The 24,138-nt window shown below is 37.5% G+C and overlaps 1 protein-coding gene across 5 annotated transcripts in view; it reads left to right on the top strand.

The window, feature by feature from the left end:
* Nucleotides 1-24,138, top strand: part of ZnT77C (Zinc transporter 77C) — a 326,998-nt gene that overhangs the window by 294,724 nt on the left and 8,136 nt on the right. For 4 of the 5 annotated variants that reach the window (XM_083129657.1, XM_083129658.1, XM_083129655.1 and 1 more), the window contains 5 exons: nucleotides 928-1,162; nucleotides 10,959-11,165; nucleotides 11,418-11,543; nucleotides 16,695-16,876; nucleotides 21,719-21,805. In XM_083129657.1, the coding sequence (XP_082985783.1) occupies nucleotides 928-1,162; nucleotides 10,959-11,165; nucleotides 11,418-11,543; nucleotides 16,695-16,876; nucleotides 21,719-21,805 (837 nt within the window). The remainder of the gene's footprint in view (nucleotides 1-927; nucleotides 1,163-10,958; nucleotides 11,166-11,417; nucleotides 11,544-16,694; nucleotides 16,877-21,718; nucleotides 21,806-24,138) is intronic. The other variant, XM_083129656.1, reaches the window with a different exon arrangement.

Raw genomic sequence — 24,138 nt, 5'->3', positions numbered from 1 at the left:
GTACAACATACACTGTCAGCATCGGCAACTCAAGTTTCTCATGTGGTACCAGCAGTTTGATTCTCATGGTTACTGGGAGGCTGCAGGGCCAGTTTCCAATATGGCGTCACAGCAGGAGAAGGCTTTCTGTGTATTCCATTTTGAGGTGTCCAGATCTGTGATTACAGGGCAGCATGAATTTTGTGCATGGTTTAAAAAGACATCATAACTAGGTGTGGTACCGACAGTTTGTGTAATGGGAAGAGTCCTGACCAACCTCATGTGTCTGATGGCAGCATTGAAAGAGTCTGTGAGGCATTTCAGTGAAGTAAATCCCTTGCAAGTCAGTGACAAGAGCCAGCAGGGTGCCCCAACTGAATACCAATTATGACGATTACATTCCAGGACAGGATGGAGCTCCCCCCTTCCCCTCATTTTCACAGGAATGTATGAGTGCTTCTCAGTGGTGTTCTTCCACAGTGCTAGATCGGATGTGTTGCAAATGGAGATGACAACCTTCTCCCTTGGCCACCCCATTTGCTGAATCTTACACCATGTGATTTCATTCTTTGGGGGAGGGGGGCTTTTTAAAGGCAGCGTTTATGTATCAACATTGCCCATAAACTTTGTGATAGGATGACGCATGCACTGCAGGCCATTACAGCAGACATGCTACACCGAGTCTGGGATGAGCTTGATTGCAATGAGGACATGTTGTGTTACCCAGAGTGCACATATTGAAGGATGTTAATTAATGCATGAGAAACTTGGACAGTTGCTGCTGCTGACGGTTTATGTTGAGCCCATTTTTATTAACTTTTGAATCTGCACCATTCTTTTGTGTATGCCCTGTATAAGTTGCTAAGGACATTAGTTCTTGTAATTGTTATAAATGTAATTTCTGTCTCTTGTCAAGAAAACTTTCTTAACCAGATATTGCCTTTTCAGGACAGCAAATCGGAACGCAGTTTAAAAAACACATTTGGCTGGGCTAGAATTGATGTCTTGGTAATGCTTATTGGGACCATCTTCCTGGCGTCTCTGTGCTTCTCCGCTCTTGTGGAAGCACTTCAGACGTTGTTCCACATTGGCCACCAGGATGAAATGCACCATCCAATCCCAGTTCTCATTGTTGGATGCATAGGCCTTGTCCTAAATGGAATTTGCTATCTGCTAATTGGAGGTGAGTTTGATAACAGTTAAAGATTTAAGGCAGTGATTTAAGATAATGAAATATAAGGGTTGCTATTTTGTCTAATGCAATGTTCATAATTTACAAACTTTCCAGTGAAAACCTTACGTTCTTTAGAACATTATGTTGCAGAAATCAAAGATATCTACATTTTTTCATGTCTCTTTTTTTCTCTATTTGGTTATTAAATGTCGTGTTTCTATCTGTGGGTTAATTGTAAACCTCTGTGGTGGAATGGTTAGCACATCATCCTATGATGCCAAGGATCATGGATTCGAATCCCAGCCTGGGCATGGATGTTTGTGACTGTCAATTCATCAATTTCATCATATCATCACCCATCCCCATCTTCGCAAATTAGCCAAAAGTGGCACAAAAGCAAAGTAAAATTCAAGCAATCAACCAATGCTAAATAACAAAAATCGTATGAAAATATCTTGGGTTAATCATAACAATTTGGATGAATAATGAAGTGATGAATTGGATGATGTGGAAAACATACTGACACCCATGCCTTAGAAAGGGGTTTGAACCAAATAGCACCTTATACCAACCACTGCCACAATGAATGGCTTTTTGATGCCAATGCAGAAGCAATATTCATAGCAAGTAACTATGATGACAATACAATAACTTCTCTATTTGATTTAAGAAAGAAAACCCAATACTACTATTGCCTCTCTTCCCTATTCATTTTTTAGAACTTATATTTCTAGTAGACATCTAAAAGTTTAGAACAATCACTTTTCGGTTTTCAATGGATCTATATTACTAAAAAAAACAGAGTAAAAATGATAAATCACACCCATTGATATGTTTTTGTTAGTTTCTGATTTTGTTCATTTGTAATGAAATGAACAAAAATATGTATACATGGGTAAATGTTTTGGAATATCTTTTTTGCAAGTCTTCACTCAATTTATTTTTAGCATGAACATCTCCACTTCATCCCTTCAGGGTCCTCGCCAGTAATGCAGCGGTTAACACTATTCTCTTGCGTAGGTACACCCAAAGGGGGCAGGGAGGGTTGTGAGGATACTCCCCAAGAAGAAAACAGGCCATTGCGATTAGTTGGCTTCCATTTTCCTACCCATAATGTCATTTAAAAGGCTTTTCCAGCAGCTGACCCTCCAGCTCCCTTAAAATTTACAATGTATACTTATGTTGTTTTGTAATCAAGAAGATTTGATTTCCAGTGGGATCGACCAGATTCCATTTCAAACTATATGCCCAGTTCTGATCTATGCAGATTACATATACATCTGGTGGTGATGAAATGATGTCCATATTTTACTTCATTATTATGATGTGGTATGAGTCGTAGTGGCCTAGTTGGTACGGCATCTGACTGCCATGCAGGAGACCCAGGTTGGATTCCAAGGGTAGATGATCTAAGGTCGGGAATTATCGGGCCTTGTCCCCGCAGAAAGTGGCTCTTGGGCTAACCTAGCCTCAAATGAATGGGTACCTGGGGGCAACCTTAGTGGGCAAAGGTGGCCAGAGCATGATGCTGATCACATCATCTCCAAAATGGCCTAGATCGATGAATGTGTGGGGCCCTCCCTATCCCACTTCCCCCTATGTATGCCTCATGGCATTGTACAAAGTGCATGGGAAACTTTACCTTACTTTATTTTGATGTGATGCCAATCACTAAACTGTACAGAATTCTTTAAGAGATCACACAGTTGATGTACAAAGATTGAAATTCCTCTTAATACAGAGACAATTTGATCCATCTATGTAAAGAAGCTCAGAACATACTTTTAATGTTGCTTGCTTTCTCCACTCTATAGTTTTAGCCTTCACCAAGTATAACATTTTGCAACACTGAAATTTAAATCATTGGTTAGTAAAGAAGAGAGGGGTAAAAATTGTTAGAAAACTAGATGTATGCACGAGCAATTGATTCACTATAGTTTCTAGTCTGGCCCTCCCCTCGGTAGTGTACAGCTTAGTTGTTACAGCATTAAATTTTGTGGATGACTATTTTCTTTCTCGCATCTGATACCATATGCTTCACGTAGTTGTAGTCACACAGTGTAAATTACAGGGATTTAAATGGAGAGTCTCTAACCATCGTTTTTCTATTTATATTGTTAACTTTTCTACTTGAGGGATATTTCACACCAAAGTGATAAGCAACACGTGCCACTTGGAACTGAACCAATCAACAGCAACGAAGACATCCAGCAAAAACTGCTTTTGACTAGTAAAATCCACATGTGACAAATAACTCATGCCCTTGTCATTTTGGTGTGAAATCTTCCTAAGATTCACCTTGTATATATGTATTTAGATTCTAGGGCATCCTCTTCTGGAGTAGTAAACAAAAATACAAGACATGTTTATTTGTCAGAATTTCTTTTTATAAAAATGATGAAAAATGTGCCCAATTCTATACCAACAAAATAAATATTTTGTAGGTTACAAATTTTACCAATACCTTGTCTGCAATAGAAACTCTTAAGTTTCATCCACAAAAATAATAATCCTTTCTCCAAAAAATAAAGAAGTACACACAAAAAAGCATGTTCAGTTACACAAAAACAAGATGTGTTTGTGTTTTGTTCAATAACTACCTTTTTTTTAAAATTTTACATGAGGTGCAAAATAAACTATGCAAAGTGTAAAAGATAAATTAATTAGTATTTCTTTCTGTTCATCTAATATAATTCTCAGAATATAAAATGTGGCAGAGTGGTTAGCACATTGCACTACGATGCTAGGAATGCCAGGTTCGAATCCTGGCCTGGGCATGGATGTTTGTGAGTGTCCATTCATCTTTGCAAATTAGTCAAAAGTGGCACAAAAAGCGAAGTAAAATAAAACAAATCAAATCAGTGTATTTTATAGAAATCTTATTGACTAGAAGAAGGGACTTGTTTTGTGCTTCAAAGAAACATTTTTCTGGTAGTAACAGCTTAATCATAAGATGTGATAATTATTAAAATATTTTATTTAAAAATAATTAAAAGAGATGACTGAAAGTGTGGGGCGTTACCCCCACACCCCCTATACGCCTTCATGGCGTGGTGCTATGCACAGGGGAACACTTTACTTTTTTCTTCTTCTTTTGACTGAAGTGTACATTCAGCTTTGAACCCTAATGAAAATATTGCAGTTTCTTAAAACAATATCATTTCTGTTCTGCTGTCCAAATTTCTCCTTCAAAATGTGTTTGAAAACATCTTTGCTTGCCTACATATACTTGTAATAGTATTCCAATGAGAATAAAATGACAAATAACAAATGCAGGAAATTTTTGTTCTTGTTTGTAAGTATAAATGTGGAACCAAAATGAAGATCATACATTTCCATCTCCTACCTCATTAAAACTTTTCTGACATATTTTTCTTGAAGTAAATATGATTAATATTATCATGTTTCCTATTTTCATGTTACCGATATATGACAAATACGTACTATTCTGGTTGTATCTTTCTATATGTAAATGTTGTGTATTTAATCTTACAAAATAACATCATACCCTTCCTCCAGCTGGCAATTTTTCCTATTGGTTCCGCTAGCCATTATAAGTTTGTAGATGCTCTATTGGAAACGATTGGTGAATTGTAATGAATTGTGTTCAATTGGAACCGATTGGTGAATTGTAATGAATCGTGTTATTTTGGAACGTATTTTATTGTTTTCATTATATTGTTATGTGAAAACACTACTATTATCAGTAATGAAAAAATCTTATCTATACAAGGCAATGGGGAAATCATACAAAACACCTGAACTAAATGTCTGGTAATGTGGAATTTGCTAGTTAGGATTACTTTATCTATCTCTCTCTCTCTCACACACATACACACACAAAATATCAAATATAATGAACACTTTTAAGTGTGTAACTTCATTTGGTGTTACACACTGTAGAAGATAAACATACAGCAAAAAAATTAGGTGCAACAAAGAACTGGCCAAAAAAGATTGAAAAAGTGACGACAAAACACTCCAGACTTGGTTGATCAAAAGATTGCTCATTTCTGCAATTGCATTACACATAAAAATAATCATGGAAATTCCATATAGAAAAATGCCTAATCAGGCCCGTAGCTAGAGGGGGGGCAGGGGGGCAACTGCCCCCCTGAGAGCCTGCTTTGCCCCCCCTGTGAAATATACAGAACACAATCCTACCTGGTATTCTCACTAATCTTTACAATTATATCCTGTATTACTGTAGCAACTTAACAAAGACATTTATTGATTTTGTGATTTAATGAGGTGTGTGGGATTCCTAATAATGTCGTACTAGGATTGGGGGGCGGGATCCCTTCCTGATTCAGACTTCGGGAAATTATTTCGTAATTTTCAGTATCTAGAACAGTTATGACATTTTGAGAAGTCTTTTATTAAAGGTGCCTAATGTGTTTGGATGTTTTACTTGGATGTGTTGCTATGAAGATGCTATGAAGTTTGAACTACTTAATTTCTTGTTTCCTAAGTCTACCATTGGTAATAGTGATTCATGCAGTAGAGAGAGGGAATGGATATTTAATTTTTGTTACTTAGCTTTGCTTTTCTGCCACTTCTAGCTAATCGCGACAATGAGTGATGACGTGAAATTGATGAAGAGGCACTCACAAACAGTGCCGCAACCACATGGGGGCAGGGGGCATTGTCCTCCCAACCTTGAACGGAAGTCCATTCTAAGGGGGGGGGGGCAAACATTTAAGTACAAAAACAAGACTAGCAGAATCTAAGAATAGTAGGACAAATGGATACTCAAGATGGAATTAGTTTTTTCTTCCAGACGGCCAAGGGAACTTGCAGGGGGGGACACAGAGGGTCAATTGACCCCATTGATTTCAAATTTTCGTAAACTTTTCTTCCTCGCTTCGTTCGCAATGTCTGCTATTGTTATAGTCCAAGTTCAGAGCCATAGCTATGGGGCCAAAACGGTCTAAATGAAATATAAAATGTGTTAAAGAAAATGCCATGGCGCCCTATGAAATTATTTGCACCCTATTAAGTCAATATGTTTTCAGTTTGAAAAATTTGGATCTAAAATTTTCTTGCTCGCATCGATCCCAACATGATTGTTTTCTGTAATGCATTCTAAATTACCCGAGAGAGAGAAGTAAGACCAAATATGTAGCTACTTCAGACTGTTGCTGCTAAAAAGTTTTGTTTCAAATGCACAAATAATTATTTTGAGGAAAAGGAGACAAAATTTGTATTAGTTTTACTGTTGATTTGTTACGAGGTGGATGAATTGATTATGTAATGTATTTAATGTATTCTCATAAATAATATATACATTAAAGAAACTTTGAATGCATACAATTTAGCGTTAACATGTTGCATACTTATGTATTTTCTTATTTTACGTCGTTCCATGTTGCATAAATAAAATATATGTTTTATACATGTCATACAGAGCATTCCCTGACATTCGCTACGAGACTCAGCGGCAAGTGGCCCGGCATCAGCGCTTCTCTCTCCCGGTAAACGGGTCCGCGACAGTCGCACGCTACAGTCTGTTTTTTTCGCTCTCCTCCCTGCCTTCGCTCTCTTTCCCTTTCTGTTGACATTTCAGACTGAAGTTGTGTTGTGTCGTGTCCGTGTGTTGAAAATTGTGGCTTAATATGGCACCACAAAAGTTTACATTCCAACAAAGGATTTATCTTGTTGAGCGTTACTTCAGAAAGAGGAATTGTGGAGAAGTGCGACGACGTTTTGCAACGAAATTTCCTGGTGTTCCCGTTCCACATAGAACCACTATTTTAAACCTCGGAAGAAAAATGGAAAATCTAAAACATAAAGTATACAAAGACAATCCGCACCATCCGTGAGTTAAGAGAGAGTATTGTACAAAGAATTGGGAGAATTACAGTAGACGAACTTGCACGTGTAAATGCCAATTTCCTTCGGAGATACCAGGAATGTGTTGCAGCAGAGGGATATCATTTTCAACACCTTCTGTAGTCAAGGTTAGTACACAATATGAAAACTATAATTTTAATAGCCGACTCTACCGACTGTCGCGGACCCCGTTCACCGGGAAAGACAAGCACTGATGACCGGCTGCTTGCCGCCGAGCCTCGTAGCGAATGTCAGGGAATGCTCTGTATATACACAAATAGAATTATGTTCATCATGCATTTTGTGTCTTTCAAAAATATAGTTGTGTGCTTGTTTTCCAGTATTAGCTAATGTGAAATTGAACGTGTTGGAAAAATATTTCCAAATCATTTGTTCCATCACAAATGCTTTAGCACCGACTTCTAACCCCTTCTTGCGTGATTTTTAATAATGTCTTTGATGGTACTATTATTACTACCACTACCACCATTATATTACAATTATTATTATTTGCATGTTTGTCCTGGTACTGGCCCCCCTCCAGACAAAAATTCGTGGTTGCGCCCACTGGCGTACGCAGGTTTTTTTTTCTGGATTGGCTGGAATTGTATAGATGGATGCTTTCAGTGATGCAAACTTATAGGGATCAGTGAGAACATAGCGCACCTAATAATTTCTCGTGTTATTATTATTATATTTGTTATTGTTATATATTTTCGTATTAAAATGAATAAATAATATTTTTAATATAGCGAGTATGGTGCGTATTAATATCATAATACATGGAAGGGAGAATTTGAGATTTTTTAAACTTATAAGAACCCAATGTTTTTCAAAATTTGGCATCCCTGTCTGCTTTCCAGTGGGCGGCATACACAATAAGATATATCGTATATTTACAACATTCCACTCTCAAAAATGTCACCTGGGGATAATTTTATAGGGCTTGAATTTACCACTCTGGTTTATCCAGAATGGTGCTTTTACTTGAAAATGTCGATTTTTCAAAATTTATGAGGGGGCGGTAGCGTACGCCAGTGGTTGCGCCTCTGCTCACAAAGAACACTCATTCCCAGGTTCGAAACTGGGACCCTTGGCTTCGTAGTGTGTTGTGTAACCATCCCACCCTAGAGGTTGGCTGGTGAAAGATGTAGGACATCTTAGTTGGTCAAATTATTATCAAACATGATGAAAATGTGACAGTGTTTCAGATTTATTATTTTGGTTAAAAAGCGACAAAATTTGTAGTTGGATTCTCATTAGATTCCTTTGTGCGTAAAAATCTTGCATACTGGAAACTAGAGGGAAACATTATGAAGCACGATTTGTAAAGGGCTCCCTTAATCAGCTCTGCACAGAGGCTCAAAGCTGCTGGTACATATTAATGGTCTATTAACATTATCGACCTGTAAATATCAAGTAGATACAGTCCCGACCAGACTTTATCTTTGTATTATTTGGCAGCCTGAAAAGGTCATTATCGAAATACTGTTATTTGATGTTGCTCGAACTTTTTCTGTTTCTTTGGAGTTTCAAGATATCATACCTTTCCTGTTACTTATAGCTTTTGGGGGAGGGGGGCAAGTGTACCCTGCTATATCTGCCAATGCGACACAATATATTAAAAATTTGCCCCCTCTGGGATTGACTTTGCCCCCCCTACTAAGAATTCCTGGCTACGGGCCTGTGCCTAATATGAACCAACTACAGTACTACCTGCTGTAAGGTTGAGTTACTTCTTAAGAAAGAATACTATTCACATATTCATTAAAATATACTTCACTTCAGTAGTGTTAATTAGAATTCAGAAGAAATTCGGTTCATATGTGCTGTTTTTCAGACGCACTTCTAAATTACTGGAAATGTGGTGTCAAGAATTATCTGTGCTTGGAGTCAATAAATAAGTTTATAATAATTCTGGTTCATTTCAGAACATCTATTGGTTTCAACAGAACACAATTCACCAAATAGTTCAAATTGAACACAATTCATAACAATTCACCAATTGGTTCCAATAGTGTCTCCTAAAACTCATGTTGGCTATTGGAACCAGTGGCAAAAATTTTCAGCTGAGACATATTGTAGAAAACATTGTTGTTTCAGTACAGTAGCTGCACAGTAGGCCTACAATTGGGTTTCAGTACATTTCAGTTCACAGTAGAAGTTAGTTAAAAACAGTAGAATTTCCACACTGTAAACAGTAATGAAATTTCTAATTGATTTTACAATTGAAAACAATTGGTTCCAATATATACAAACTTAAAATTCGATACAATTCACCAATTGGAAATTGTCCTGCGTTTCTAATAGATTTCAGTTGAGATTCCGATTGAACCCAATTCATTCCAATGCCTTCATTCGGAATCCAATTCATTAGAGTTAAAGCCAATTCAAACCAATTGAAATTTAATTTGGAACCAATAGACATTTCCAGCTGGGCCTTGCATGTTACTTACACCTTAGTTCCATTTCTATTGATGTTTTTTTTTAAAAAACTATCTTGACTATCAGTAACATAATTCTAACATTACTACCCCTGTGTACATAACTTTTGTAGTTGTTTTATTAAATGTAAATTGTGTGTATTGTGCCATTCTGTTTTGCCTTCTTGTGTAATTTTCAACATTGATTTGTATTATTTCCATTACTTCATTAATAATGGAATAATTTCTAAAAAACATCTTTCTTTCTTCATTGAAAACTATTATTTTGGGCATTTTTTATTAGTTGTACCATCATTTTTTGGATTAACACTGCAGTGGTCGTGCAGAAAGAAAAACTTGTCATTGGTTGCACGGATCACTATTATCCATTAATTTATCTGGTTTTATAGCGAGACTGTCCTTTTAAAATATTCTGGTTCACTTAACAAAAAATACAAGTTATTTCACTCAACACATTACAGGAGGGAGGAAGTACTAAATCTAATGAATTACATTTGAATGTGATGAAACACAAATGCATACAGGGTATTTTTAGAATCTTACTTTTATTATTCTCTTTCCACACAAGATTCACAACAGGTTTCCTGTGGTCTGGATGCACCCACTGCATACATAAATAACAGATTTTTAGAAACGCATACTCATATATATGTAAATACAGTAAAACCTCATTCATTCAGACTAATGGGGGGAATAGGTTGACCGGTTTAACGAAAGTCCGGATTAACCGAAATAACCTAAAAGAACAGTAGAAAGTGCATTGAAACTCCGTTTGTAGCACAAGGGTCCCGGGGGCTCGGGCTTGGTTGTTTGTGAATGTCCATTCATCAATTTCACCACTCATCCCCATCTTCGCAAATTAGCCAAGAGGCACAAAACGCGAAGTAAAATAAACTAAATCAATCAATCCGTTTGTAGCAACAAAACACGTTTATTATGTATTTAAAGGGCATAGGCACTATACAGTAAAGTCTGTGGGAAACAGAATTTCATCAGTGGTTCACTGCCTTTTCTTTGGGAAGTTCTCTGCTTGAATTCTAGCCACATTTAAAACCTTGCATTTTTTTTTTTTTTTTTTTTGCCTGTCCAGATTAAGCAAAGTCCGGCTGATCGGGGTCCTGATTAATGAGCTTTTACTGTAGTATGTGTCCGAAAATGCTCCCTTCATGGTCACGTGGTTCACTATTGTGCTCCACTGAGATGTGATCTTTATATCAAGTCAACAATAGATCTTTTTCAAATAAATCCTGGACGGTTTCAGAAAGGTACACTACTGGGAGTAAAGGTCAAGTGTTGCCAAACGGCAGTAGCATGTGATCAGTGCGACCACCGCAGTGTTAAGTATTGTTAAGTATTGGTATAGTAGTTAATGTGTGTGAATGTTTTGTACATTTGTAATGTTTTAACTGTAACATTAAAAATTTCCCGTCTCTTCTTCCAATTCACACATCATTCGTGTACAAATTGTATAAAATATAAGAATTTAGAAAGTAAGCATTTTGAACTTCTTCGTAATTCAGGTAGTCCAGTTTATCCCTGTTTTACAGGTTACACCTTCCACCAAGGGAGCTTCCTGCATGTCACAGCCAGTGGTGATGTGGTACTCAACAGAGCTGTGACTCAAGATTCGGTCCGACGAGGCCAAAGACGTCTCTCCGCACAAAGCCGGCGTCCCGCTCCGCCTCCTCCGTATACACTTAGACAAGGACCACGAGAAATGTGTCGTGATGTTATTGGTACAGTAACGATCACGTATATTATTCAAAGCTAACACTGCACTTTAAGCTTCAAATGGCATGATGAATATGCTAATATTTATGCTTCATTTTCAGGAATAAAAATAATTAAAATGATACAAGCATGCAATGCAATGCAAATGCTTCAAAATATGGTGGAGGAAACATTATTTTAACAATTATAAGTGTATGCAATACGTTGTTTCTAATGACTGTTTCTGTTACTGATATTTATTTCTCACTTTCTTGCAGGCTGTGTTTTAGTTATTATTTGTTCTTTAGTGGTGTATTTCACTGATGGTCAAGTTGCAAAGTATGTAGATCCAGCTATGTCTATTCTATCAGCGGTTCTATTGCTAGGATTCAGTTATCCCTACAGTAAGTATTTAATATACATATATTTTTATCTATCAAGCAGCACTAGAAAATTAAAAATTTTGCTAGAATCACTTTAACTGAAAAATTTAATTGGTGATATAACACTGGGTTAGATAAAAGTTGTTACTAGATACACTACATATCTGTATCAAATACGTTGAACATATGTCCTAACAAAAATTTTATAGGAAGTAAAGTAAAATGTATGGCCCAGTTAGATATAAAGTAACATTTATGTGTCGTAAATGAGCTAATTCTTTTCTACATAGAGAAATTTAAATTAATTTTTGATCCAAATTGCAAATTTCATGCAAATTGTCTTCAGCAGTTAGGTATGTGGATGAACAGTGTCACCCATCGATATTCATTGCTAGATTGCAACACTGTGAACTATACTACACATGTGCTTTTGTGTGTAGTGAAACCACAAGCAAAAGAACCTGCACAGATCCAAGTGTCGTGTGCATCATACTCCTGTGTGTAGAGGAGGGGCAGAGTGGAATAGGCTTCACCATGGTCCGAGCTGAATGGATGGAGGGCAATATGTGTAAAGCCTTCTGGCCGAAGGTTCCTTTGTTTGTGGTCACGTTATAACTGAACAATATTTCTTTGTCTTCGTTCTTTGCTCAGTTGTGCAGTTCTGCTGCACTTATAAGATGCATAATATCATAAAAGTAGTCAGTTGCATGCTTGGGAGATGCTTGTCAATTGCATGCCTAAATACGTAACAAAGAAAAATGTCAAACCATCAAGAGACAGCAGATGTTTTAAGGTGTTGGGTTAATGATACAGAGGTGTGTGTGTGTGTGTGCAAGTGAACATGCAAGTAACCATGTCATCAAAAGTGAACATGACACTGCTTCTGTTGTTAAGTACTTAGGTGCAGGCACGTATCCAGAAATTCTTTTCGGGGGGGGGGCTAAACATATTTTTTACAGGCTTATAGATAGAACTTCGCAAGGTTTAAGGTCGATGGTGGCGACTCACTTCCTAAACGGTATGGGGGGGGGGGGGGGCAAGAAAAGTTTACTTTATCTTGGTAGACAAAGGTTAGCATTAAAAAGCCATAGTGCGGGGCCAAAAATGGAGAGCAACTGTCTCCTAAATCTGCCACTGTTTAAGCTGCTTTTTTTCCTTCTTTTCTTTTCTTATTTTTCTTCTTTCAGAACGTGATATCGGGACATTTTTTATCACTCGACTCCTCTGTTGCAATGTACGAACGTTGTGTTTGTGCCGAAACGATCTCAGTATGTGTATGTGTGTATACGTTTCATGAAGCTGTTATGCAATGGACAATCCATTTGAATGTGTTCTCCCACGTTTGGATATGATTCTTTATGGTGTTGTCGCCTGCCTTCGAAACGTAACCTTAACGAAAATACTAATATGTTATCCTTGTGACTTGGATCTTCAAGATTTAGGAAGAATTCAGAACGAAGGCACACACACGTCGTTTGCAATGAGTGACCCAATCAACAGAAACTTTTCACACCGCAGCGGCACGACAGGCTGCACAAGCCTGTGTTCGATTTGTGAAATCCTCAAGCGACACGTATAGCTTGTAGCTTCGGTGTGAAACCTGGTGGGTCAATCTCATTGTCACCTTGAAACGGCAGCCCGTGTTGACCACAGAAGAAAAATATCTTATCAACCGGTGGGAATGTCCCTTAGTTTTATTCTATCTCCTTTTTCTGTGCTTGTTAATTAAACAGGCAACATCTTACGGTTGGTCATACACAAGAGATGTGCTATGCAGAAATTTTAGCGGAAAATGCCGACTCCACCAGGCATACCGTGCCATTGCTCAACAGATCAAGCGAAGCCAAGGGTGACTCAATAGTTCACTTGGTAGAACAAAGAATGCCACGGCATATGTCCGAGAACCTGGTTCATGGTCGAGCTTGCTTTTTCCGCTAACATTTCCACATAGACAACATCTTCTTGCTTTCTATTCTCGACATTCATAAAATTGTCGGCCTTCATGGCTGCCCCTTTGTGGTAGATAGTGTTTGAGTGTTTTTCCAAAACAGTTGACTTAAAAGTCCTTTTTTAACCCACGAAACTCTCGGACTGCATACACAAAACTTGGTCCGGTCACTAATAAATCGTCACTAAAAACTTAGATTTTAAGTCGATCTGTGCAGCTTATTTCCTTTTTTTTTTTTTTTTTTAAAAAAAAATGATGCTCCAATGCCCATTACTGCTGAAATATTTACTTTAGAGACCTTCAATCTCTTCGGCTCATGACTCGAAACTAGCACTACACTGTCGGCAATGTCTTCAGCTTTTGAGCCGAACTTGTACTAATAGTGGTAGACTTCAGCACTTTCCAGGAAAATGTGTCACTAGTCCTCTTCCACCTCCCTTCCTCCTCCGAATCTCTACATGTTATAAAACTGTCCTTGGACACTGACTGATCACTAATCGACTGTGGCACTTACTCGTGAAGTCTTATTGAATTATTCTTTTGTACAGACCAACTGTGAAATCGAATCCATGTATTTATATCCATATTATATTCTAGAATGTTCTGCACTTTTTTTTTTTGTAGTAATGCAACGAATCGCCCGACTCATGGCGCTACCTTCAACAGTGCTTTGTTGTGCAACTTCCAAATGCTGACAAATCTTTAAATGGATGGGTTAAAGTTACAGTGGTGTAAGTCCCTTTGTAAAAAAAAAAAATACTTAGACACAGAAATTAGATCGAGATGAGTCAATCTGTTAACAGAAAACGTGAAGTAAGTCAGAGATTCATTCAACTGGCAACAGATGACAGTTTAAGTTCTTGTGATAAAGGAAACAGCTGTTGGGTTGATCAGTAAAGTGCTGTGAGTCAGACTCTTTGCTTTTTTTTTTTTTTTTTAAAAAAGTATGTGTATGTGTGTATACGTTTCATGAAGCTGTTATGCAATGGACAATCCATTTGAATGTGTTCTCCCACGTTTGGATATGATTCTTTATGGTGTTGTCGCCTGCCTTCGAAACGTAACCTTAACGAAAATACTAATATGTTATCCTTGTGACTTGGATCTTCAAGATTTAGGAAGAATTCAGAACGAAGGCACACACACGTCGTTTGCAATGAGTGACCCAATCAACAGAAACTTTTCACACCGCAGCGGCACGACAGGCTGCACAAGCCTGTGTTCGATTTGTGAAATCCTCAAGCGACACGTATAGCTTGTAGCTTCGGTGTGAAACCTGGTGGGTCAATCTCATTGTCACCTTGAAACGGCAGCCCGTGTTGACCACAGAAGAAAAATATCTTATCAACCGGTGGGAATGTCCCTTAGTTTTATTCTATCTCCTTTTTCTGTGCTTGTTAATTAAACAGGCAACATCTTACGGTTGGTCATACACAAGAGATGTGCTATGCAGAAATTTTAGCGGAAAATGCCGACTCCACCAGGCATACCGTGCCATTGCTCAACAGATCAAGCGAAGCCAAGGGTGACTCAATAGTTCACTTGGTAGAACAAAGAATGCCACGGCATATGTCCGAGAACCTGGTTCATGGTCGAGCTTGCTTTTTCCGCTAACATTTCCACATAGACAACATCTTCTTGCTTTCTATTCTCGACATTCATAAAATTGTCGGCCTTCATGGCTGCCCCTTTGTGGTAGATAGTGTTTGAGTGTTTTTCCAAAACAGTTGACTTAAAAGTCCTTTTTTAACCCACGAAACTCTCGGACTGCATACACAAAACTTGGTCCGGTCACTAATAAATCGTCACTAAAAACTTAGATTTTAAGTCGATCTGTGCAGCTTATTTCCTTTTTTTTTTTTTTTTTTTTTTTAAAAAAAAATGATGCTCCAATGCCCATTACTGCTGAAATATTTACTTTAGAGACCTTCAATCTCTTCGGCTCATGACTCGAAACTAGCACTACACTGTCGGCAATGTCTTCAGCTTTTGAGCCGAACTTGTACTAATAGTGGTAGACTTCAGCACTTTCCAGGAAAATGTGTCACTAGTCCTCTTCCACCTCCCTTCCTCCTCCGAATCTCTACATGTTATAAAACTGTCCTTGGACACTGACTGATCACTAATCAACTGTGGCACTTACTCGTGAAGTCTTATTGAATTATTCTTTTGTACAGACCAACTGTGAAATCGAATCCATGTATTTATATCCATATTATATTCTAGAATGTTCTGCACTTTTTTTTTTTGTAGTAATGCAACGAATCGCCCGACTCATGGCGCTACCTTCAACAGTGCTTTGTTGTGCAACTTCCAAATGCTGACAAATCTTTAAATGGATGGGTTAAAGTTACAGTGGTGTAAGTCCCTTTGTAAAAAAAAAAAATACTTAGACACAGAAATCAGATCGAGATGAGTCAATCTGTTAACAGAAAACGTGAAGTAAGTCAGAGATTCATTCAACTGGCAACAGATGACAGTTTAAGTTCTTGTGATAAAGGAAACAGCTGTTGGGTTGATCAGTAAAGTGCTGTGAGTCAGACTCTTTGCTTTTTTTTTTTTTTTTTAAAAAAGTGACTTACACCACTGTAACTTTAACCCGGCCAAATAATGCTCAAGTTCGTTGGACGACAACACCAAAAGAGCAAGAAAAGTTTACATACAATATTATCAATAACAGGGTTATCCTTCAGGGTTCTAGAACATTCTCCGTCTTTCCTCGATAATTAAATTTCTCCTTAAATTATAATCACAATATTTCATTTCACACACACAAGCCAAAAACCTCATTTTATCTAGTGTAAGTCGAAAAATTTCGGAGGGGGCTCGAGCCCCCTGAGCCCCCCCTCTGGATACGTGCCTGCTTAGGTGCATAATAGATAACTTTCACCAACGCTTAGAAGTGTAGGAAAGCTATACAGCTGAGCTTTAAAAAAATAAATAAATTCAACATGCATGCGCAGTATAGTTCACAGTGTATTTCATAGTTTAAAGACAGTTAAGGGGTTCAGTGATAGGTGTCACCTACATGCCTGAGTTACAGGAAATTACACACCTAACAAAGGGTTAATTTAGAGATAAATAATTAAATTTAGAATCAAGTTCCTTCTTTTTGAACATTACAGTAATGTACTTGTGGAAACTGTCCTTTTAAATTAGTACATCACTAACCAATTACCAGTATCTCTGCAAATTTGATGTTGAAGATTATTCTCTCATTGCAGTGAAGGAATCTGGTCTGATATTACTTCAAACGATCCCAGACCACATCAATATCGACTCACTGAAAAAACAACTGATGGATGCTTTTCACCCAACAATTATCAATGTCCATGACATACACGTGTGGCAGCTCACTCCGACAAAAATATTTTCAACAGTACATATTATTTTCCTGGATTCAAAGGTAAGTTTGACTTCAGAAAAACAATTTACATAAATGTATATGTGATGGAAATATCTGTTAATAAGCAAAAAAAGTGGCACTTTTATTTATTTAGGTTGTTTCCTCAGCATGAGCATAGACTGGACACTTAAAAGTATTAAATTTCAATTAGAAGTTACTATGAAATGAGATGTGACTTTTACTTTAAAATGTAGCCAGTAATGTGCTCACTTTGCAAAGGAATATGACCTTCTCTTTGCTTTAGCAACTTGCCTTATATACCCGGGTGGCCAGAGTTAAATAACATCACAGATTTTGTCTCATTGCCGTAGGACTTACCAGAGCAGAGAAAAAAGTTACCATTGATGCTTGCAAATGTAGAAAAAGATGCAAAAAAATGTCCACCATCTTGAAATCAGTGACAGGAAAAATAAAATAACAGTGGTTCTGAACTGTCAACATATGAGGCTCACACCACACAAAATATATACTTTTTTTAAAAAATGGTTAAGCAACCATGTTGTACCACTTCATATGGATTTACCCTAATTGCTAAATGTCCTAACCCTACCTCTCCTAACCTAACAATCCTGCTTAGGTCTAATAATGCTTATGTGGTTTGGTTAGGAGAACCAGGTTTTGAGCTCTATTCACAACACTGAATGTAGCATAATTTATGTTTACAACCAGTGTCATATTAACTAGAAGACTGAGTAGATTGTAGCCATACGTGTACCATCATATGAGGTGTTACAAAACTTATGAATAGAGACATAAATAAGTCTTTCTTTATGCTCACTCTTGCTACACACAAAATGCTTCCACGATTGATGTATCATGACTGTTTTCGAACATAAGGAAAGATGTTATTTTGTTTATTACCACAGCTAACCAAGAAGAAGTAAATGGAAGAGCCACCATTTTTTTTTAATGCAACACAAATTTTACATAGATGTTCCAGCAAAAAATGCAGGCTCAACTAGGACCATGTCTTGGGCATACTGGGCAATTGCTGTAACTGAGCTACTGGTTTGGTCAGATTTTTCCCTGTTTTACCTGTGTGAAAGCGTGTTTGTTTGTAATACTGCAAGGGGATCTGTTGCCTTTGAAACATCGATGACATTGACAGTGCCTAGAAGGGTCACCATTAGGAAAAGCCAGGCCCTGTTTCAACTACAGGTGCCTCACAAAAAAACAGGAAATTTAAAGTTATTTGTATTTTATACGTGTTATTTTGTTGTTTTAATGTTTCACTGTGAAGATTATTTGTAATGTGATGTGTAATTATTTGTAATGTAACAGTTGGGCTGAAAAGTTCGTAGGCTGACTCATAGATGGCGTTACTAGAATTAAATCCATGTGATTTTTACTTAGTACTAACCTTCAAAAGATACGTGTATAAATTTCACAGCTGCCGGATAATTAGTTCGTGAGATATAGCATTGTGAGTGAAGCAGCTTTTGTTATTGTGAAAAAATGGATAAAAAAGAATTTCGTGTGTTAATAAAGCATTGCTTTTTGGCAAAAAAAAATACTGTTGAAGCCAAGGCTTGGCTTGATAAACACTATTCGGACTCTGAACCAGGAAAATCAACCGTTGAGAAGTGGTTTGCTAAATTTAAACGAGGCGAAATGAGCATCGAAGACGATGCACGCAGTGGACGCCCCAAAGAGGCTGTTACCGACGAAAACATCAAAAAAGTCCACAAAATAATTTTAAATGATCGTAAAGTGAAGTTGATCGAGATAGCTGAGACTTTAAAAATATCAAAGGAACGTGTTGGACATATTGTGCATGAATATTTGAACATGCGAAAGCTGTGTGCAAAATGGGTGCCGCGCGTGCTCACAGTCGATCAAAAGCAACAACGTTTTGATGATTCGGAGCAATGTTTAGCGATATTCAACCGTAATAAACACGAATTTTTCCGTCGATATATTACAATGGATGAAACATGGCTCCATAACTACACTCCAGAGTCCAATCGACAGTCAGCCGAGTGGACTGCACGTGATGAACCGAATCCAAAGCGTGGAAAGACGCAACAGTCGGCTGGCAAGGTTATGGCATCAGTATTCTGGGATGCGCATGGTATTATATTCATCGATTACCTCAAAAAGGGCCAGACCATCAACAGCGATTATTACATAGCGTTGTTGGAGCGTTTAAAGGATGAAATCATGAAAAAACGGCCCCATTTGAAGAAGAAAAAAGTGCTGTTTCATCAAGACAATGCACCGTGTCACAAATCAATGAAAACGATGGCAAAATTATATGAATTAGACTACGAATTGCTTCCCCATCCACCATATTCTCCAGATCTGGTCCCCAGTGACTTTTCCTGTTTGCAGACCTTAAAAGAATGCTCGCTGGAAAGAAATTTAGCACTGATGAAGAGGTAATCGTCGAAACTGAGGCCTATTTTGAGGCTAAAGAGAAATCGTACTATAAAAATGGCATCGAAAAATTGTATGACAGCTATAATCGTTGTATCGCCCTCGAAGGCAACTATATTGAATAATAAAATCGAATTTTGTCAAAAAAATATTTTTTACTATGTTAGCCTACGAACTTTTCAGCCCAACTGTTAATGTGTACCAGGTTGTGTATAGAGATGAAATGTGCACCTAAATGTTCCACGACGTAAACAAAGTAATGGACCTGGATGAATGGACGTGGCAACAGGACGAAGCAAAGGCCCATACAGCCAGGGACACCGTGGCATGGCTCAGAGCCAATACTCCTGACTTTATTGAACCTAACGACTGGCCGTCAAAAAGTCCAGATCTTAACGTAATGGATTCTTGCATATGGGGTCTACTGTTACACCAAGTTCAAATACAGAGGAGAGGAATCGCAGACACTGACTCCTTAAAAACTGTGTTGACAGAAGCTTGGAACAATATTCCGCTTGAAACTATCCAGAATGCCACTGCAAGTTGGTTACACCATCTACGGCATTGTGTAACAGCCCATGGGAAGCATTTTGAACATTTGAATTGAATATGGCAAAGTGTAACAAAGGTACAGTCATATTAAATGAGCTCAAACAAATTTCCTGGTTTTTTGTGGTAGGTATATGTGCAAGGTTCTCATATTTTGACAAGTGAAAATATAGACAATTTCCATTTCTTGTAAAAATCCCATAAAAATTATTAGAAGTCATTAAAATTGCACTATGAATGTTAAAAAAAAAAAAAAATGCCATCTGTATGCTTGCAATTCAAACATAACATTTCATTGCATCTATGGTATGACGTCTGCCAGTGTGGATTTTATTTTACCCACCCAGTACCTGCATTTCCACCACCCTTCTTCCTGTGTCCATCCTCCACATTTTCCGTGACATATGGACCTTCACTTTCCCATGTAATTTGACCAGTGGCATATTCTGAAAATTTGACCTGCTTTACCACAACAATTCTTATTTATTATACATCCCATCTAGATTAATTGGATATAATGGAAATTAAACACTGTTGCAGGAATGCAAGTAAAACAATACAAACTTAAAATTTTCTGGCAATTTATATATTTTTCATAAAAATTTTCCCTTTTTGCCTAAAATTGGACCTGGATTCTCCTTCACTGAGAGAAATTTCCCTTCATGTAGCAACACTGCCTCTGTCAAGTGGGGCACAGAAAGCAGGAAGGAACAAGTCATGCTTTCCTGTTAATGCTGTTTGCGACAGTGGAACTGGCCACCAGGCCATATGTTTTAAACTAGCCACTCGCTCACTTCTTTTTCAGCTACCTCACCCTCCCTGCATATAATCGGGGAGAAAACCTGGACGTCAGAAGGGTGCGATGAAGAACAATCAGTGGCATACATAAACAAGTCTATAAGTTCTTTAAATAATTTGCTTAAATTCTGGTATAGAAGCTTGTTTTAATAATTTGTATAATATGTATTGAGCATTTACCCATATATAAAAACTAAATGCATAAAAGTGTAGGAAAGAAGTTGGTTTACAGCAGTAAACGAGATAACATGGAGAATATGCCACTGGTTTGGACACGTTTTCAAGTGTTCAAATGTGGATAGAAGAGCCCAACACACCCCAAAAAACTAAGTTTAAAATATATTTCAAAGTAAAAACAAAACTCTAAATACAAGTGAAAATTTAATTTGTGCCATTTCCCATTCCCTTCCATCATCAATTTCTGGTTCCCTTGACCAACTTGAGGCATGATTTCATTTCTTTCCTTTTTGTCTCAGTTTCCACCACTTACTTACTTTTGCATAAGTTATTTGTTTTTCCATTGTTTTTCGTACCATTGTTGTATCTCCCCAATGGCATAGTGGTAAGGTTATCGCCTTGTAATCAAGGGGTCCCGATGGAGGCACATAGTGGGTCGGATCCCACTTTAAACTGTAGGCCCAGTCCCGATTAGCCTTACTGTGCGTAAAGTGGACTTCAAACATCAACTCAATCAATTGTATCATTGTTTTACTTCCTTTTGGGTTACTGGACTTGTCTCTTGCTAAGTTTAACAACACACAATGTGGTTGGTAGTTGGTCATTTTTTTGCGTGTTCTTTGCAACACAGTTGAAAGCCAAAAAAAATCATTCCCATCATTTCACTAGTACATGGACCATACATTCTTTCCTGAAAAGTGGAAATGAAGGGATCCCAGGGTTGATTCCCGGTGAAGACACATCAGTTCGGATCCCACTTTGCTGTGCATAACGTAAGACTTAAATAACAAACAAAGTGGGAAATGCTGCACTATTTTAATGTGAGTTTTGTTATTTTAACAGCAGTTTTTATAATTATAAATTGCATTGTTTTACTGCAAACATGCTGATTGAAAACAGATGGACTACAGACTACTGCATTTGCTTTTTTTATTTCCACAGGTGTATAATCGCATTGTAGAGGAAGTCACAGATTTTTTTCATGAACAAGGAATAACTCAAGTCACTATACAACCAGAATTTTTTCAGGTACGTGAAGTGTCTTGGTATGTTGGCTTATAGTTTTCCTACTTTATTAAGTATATAATTAAATCAGTTGCATAGTGTAATGTTTACCAGGCAGTAGGGTTTCTCTTTTTGGACTGGGGTGTGGAGTAAGGTTTGATCTGCCTATTGTAAGTGACTGGACAACACTTACCGTATGTTCATCCGGATGATGGATCTGATTTTTGACGAACATTTGCGAGTTTGACTAATGAACATTCTGGCGGTGGTGTTTCATTTGTAGAATGTATCCAAATGGCTAATGAGATGTTGTTGTTGAAAGACCCTTTACTAAAAATATTGGAGAGGATGAATGGAGAGGGTTAGTGAGATTTTGGAAGTTTATTATTATTTGTGGGATGTTCCATTGTCATGGTTGGGACATGCAGACTACATTTTTTATATTAAATAATTATTCTGCTGATAGTTAAGCAAGATGTTTCTTACAGTTTCTGTGCAATGAAATATGTTGATTAAACATAACTACACTTAACCCAGTGCTACTCACCAGTGAGTGCGACACTCACCCAAAGTATTTTCATATTTGTAATGATTTTGGTTGCTAAATTTGACTCAGATCAGGACGTTTATGCAATATATGTATATTTTGTTTATGAATAATCATTTATTCCTCACTTAATCTATTTAAGAATCGAATAAAATCTATTGTAACTCATTGCCATGTGAAAATAGTTGCTCATGGGTGTGCACAGTGCTCTCTTCCGTCGCCTCCAGCCCATCTGAGAAAAATATGGTTCAGAAAGCGTTAGCCATGACTCATATTTCAGGTTGTGGTATTTTATTGAAGGGGATACTCTGAAAGATAGGCAGACGAGAGCTTGGGTCTCTCACTTCCACCAAGCTCCAATTACAAGCATTTAAAAATGAAAGTGAGCACAGTGCTCACCCGGGAGTAACGGTGAGTTAAAACACTTTCCCAGATTATTAGCTGCAAGGAAGAATTTTGTGTCACAGGTGGAACTGCCTTTTTTACTTAATAAGAAATTTATTTTCATTTCTGTGAATTGACCTTTGAATATTCTAGTGGAGTTGAGAGGGAAATGTAACAGTTAAGAGAAATTAATTGTTTTTTGATGTCACAGGTGGGACACTATACAAAACACAAGTAAATCAAAAAGTTAAAATAAGCTAGCAATATGTAAAACATCTTCTACCTTTTAACTTAATCATGTAAAATGCATGAATTTTTATGCAAATGACAATTTCAAATTGTTCACTCACAAGATGCGATAAAATTAACAGCATTGTGTTTAATTTTAAAAATTTAGTACTTTGACATGGGCCACAGTTTCCTGGTTCCCGATTGATGTGTGTCTGTCTAATGATTTACATTGATAAACCACATCAATACTTTTTGTTGTCCATTACAGCTACCCAACCAATGCAAGAAGTCAAGTATAAAGACCACATGTCATTACTCTTCTGGCAAATTTGGCCAAAGAAAATTGTTTCCATTCAGTAATCAGTGAACCATGGCCATGCATGCCAAAGTGACGCAGCATCAGTGAGACTGCCCACACTTATTTACAATGTGTTGTTTGTTCTGCAATGTACACCAGTGTAAAAGTACTGCTGAAACCAGACCCTTAGCCTCTTGTTATGTTGGGTTATGCGGATCAATTTGGGGGGGGGGGAGAAATATGCAGAATTGTTTGGAGAAAGGAGGGTGTATGCATCTTGGCTTTACGGAATTTGACTATTTATTTCTTTATTACAAAAGCTGGTTGGAAATTTAAATCCCTAAGCAGCCCTTTTGTCATCATATGGCACAGTGTTTGTTATATTCTATATGATTTGTTCTTCTTTTTGTGTGCTTATATACACTTTTAAGTATTTCCAAGTTATTACATGTATTCTCTCAAGGGCCTCCCCAATAGCGCAGTGGTAGCATCGTCGTCGTCTTGTAATCAAGGGGTCCTGGGTTCGATACCCGGTGGAGGCACAGTGGTTGGGATCCCACTTTAAAATGTAGGTCCAGTCCCGATTAGCCTTACTGTGCATAAAGTGGACTTAAAACATGGAATCAATCAAATCAATGTATTCTCTCAATATAATAAATTAACCTTTATCTGTGAAGAAATTTATGTTATGTACTTTTAACCTTTTTAAAGGGGCTATTTACACTCCTGTTTTACTTTGAGGTAAGGGTTTTAGATAAGGGCATTTTTCCTCATATACTTAGAAGGGTGCAATCAATCAATCTTGTGGAAGTTCTACCTTCATGACACCAACCATTTCCATTACAAAATCAACACCCTTTCACCATTGCCTCCAGACAACCAAGGTGTGAGTGTTAC

Source organism: Lepisma saccharinum, chromosome 10, assembly GCF_977018435.1.
Source record: "Lepisma saccharinum chromosome 10, izLepSacc3.1, whole genome shotgun sequence".
NCBI classification, from domain to species: domain Eukaryota; kingdom Metazoa; phylum Arthropoda; class Insecta; order Zygentoma; family Lepismatidae; genus Lepisma; species Lepisma saccharinum.
Note: the sequence above shows the minus strand (reverse complement) of the source record. Positions and strands in the feature narration are given on the sequence as shown.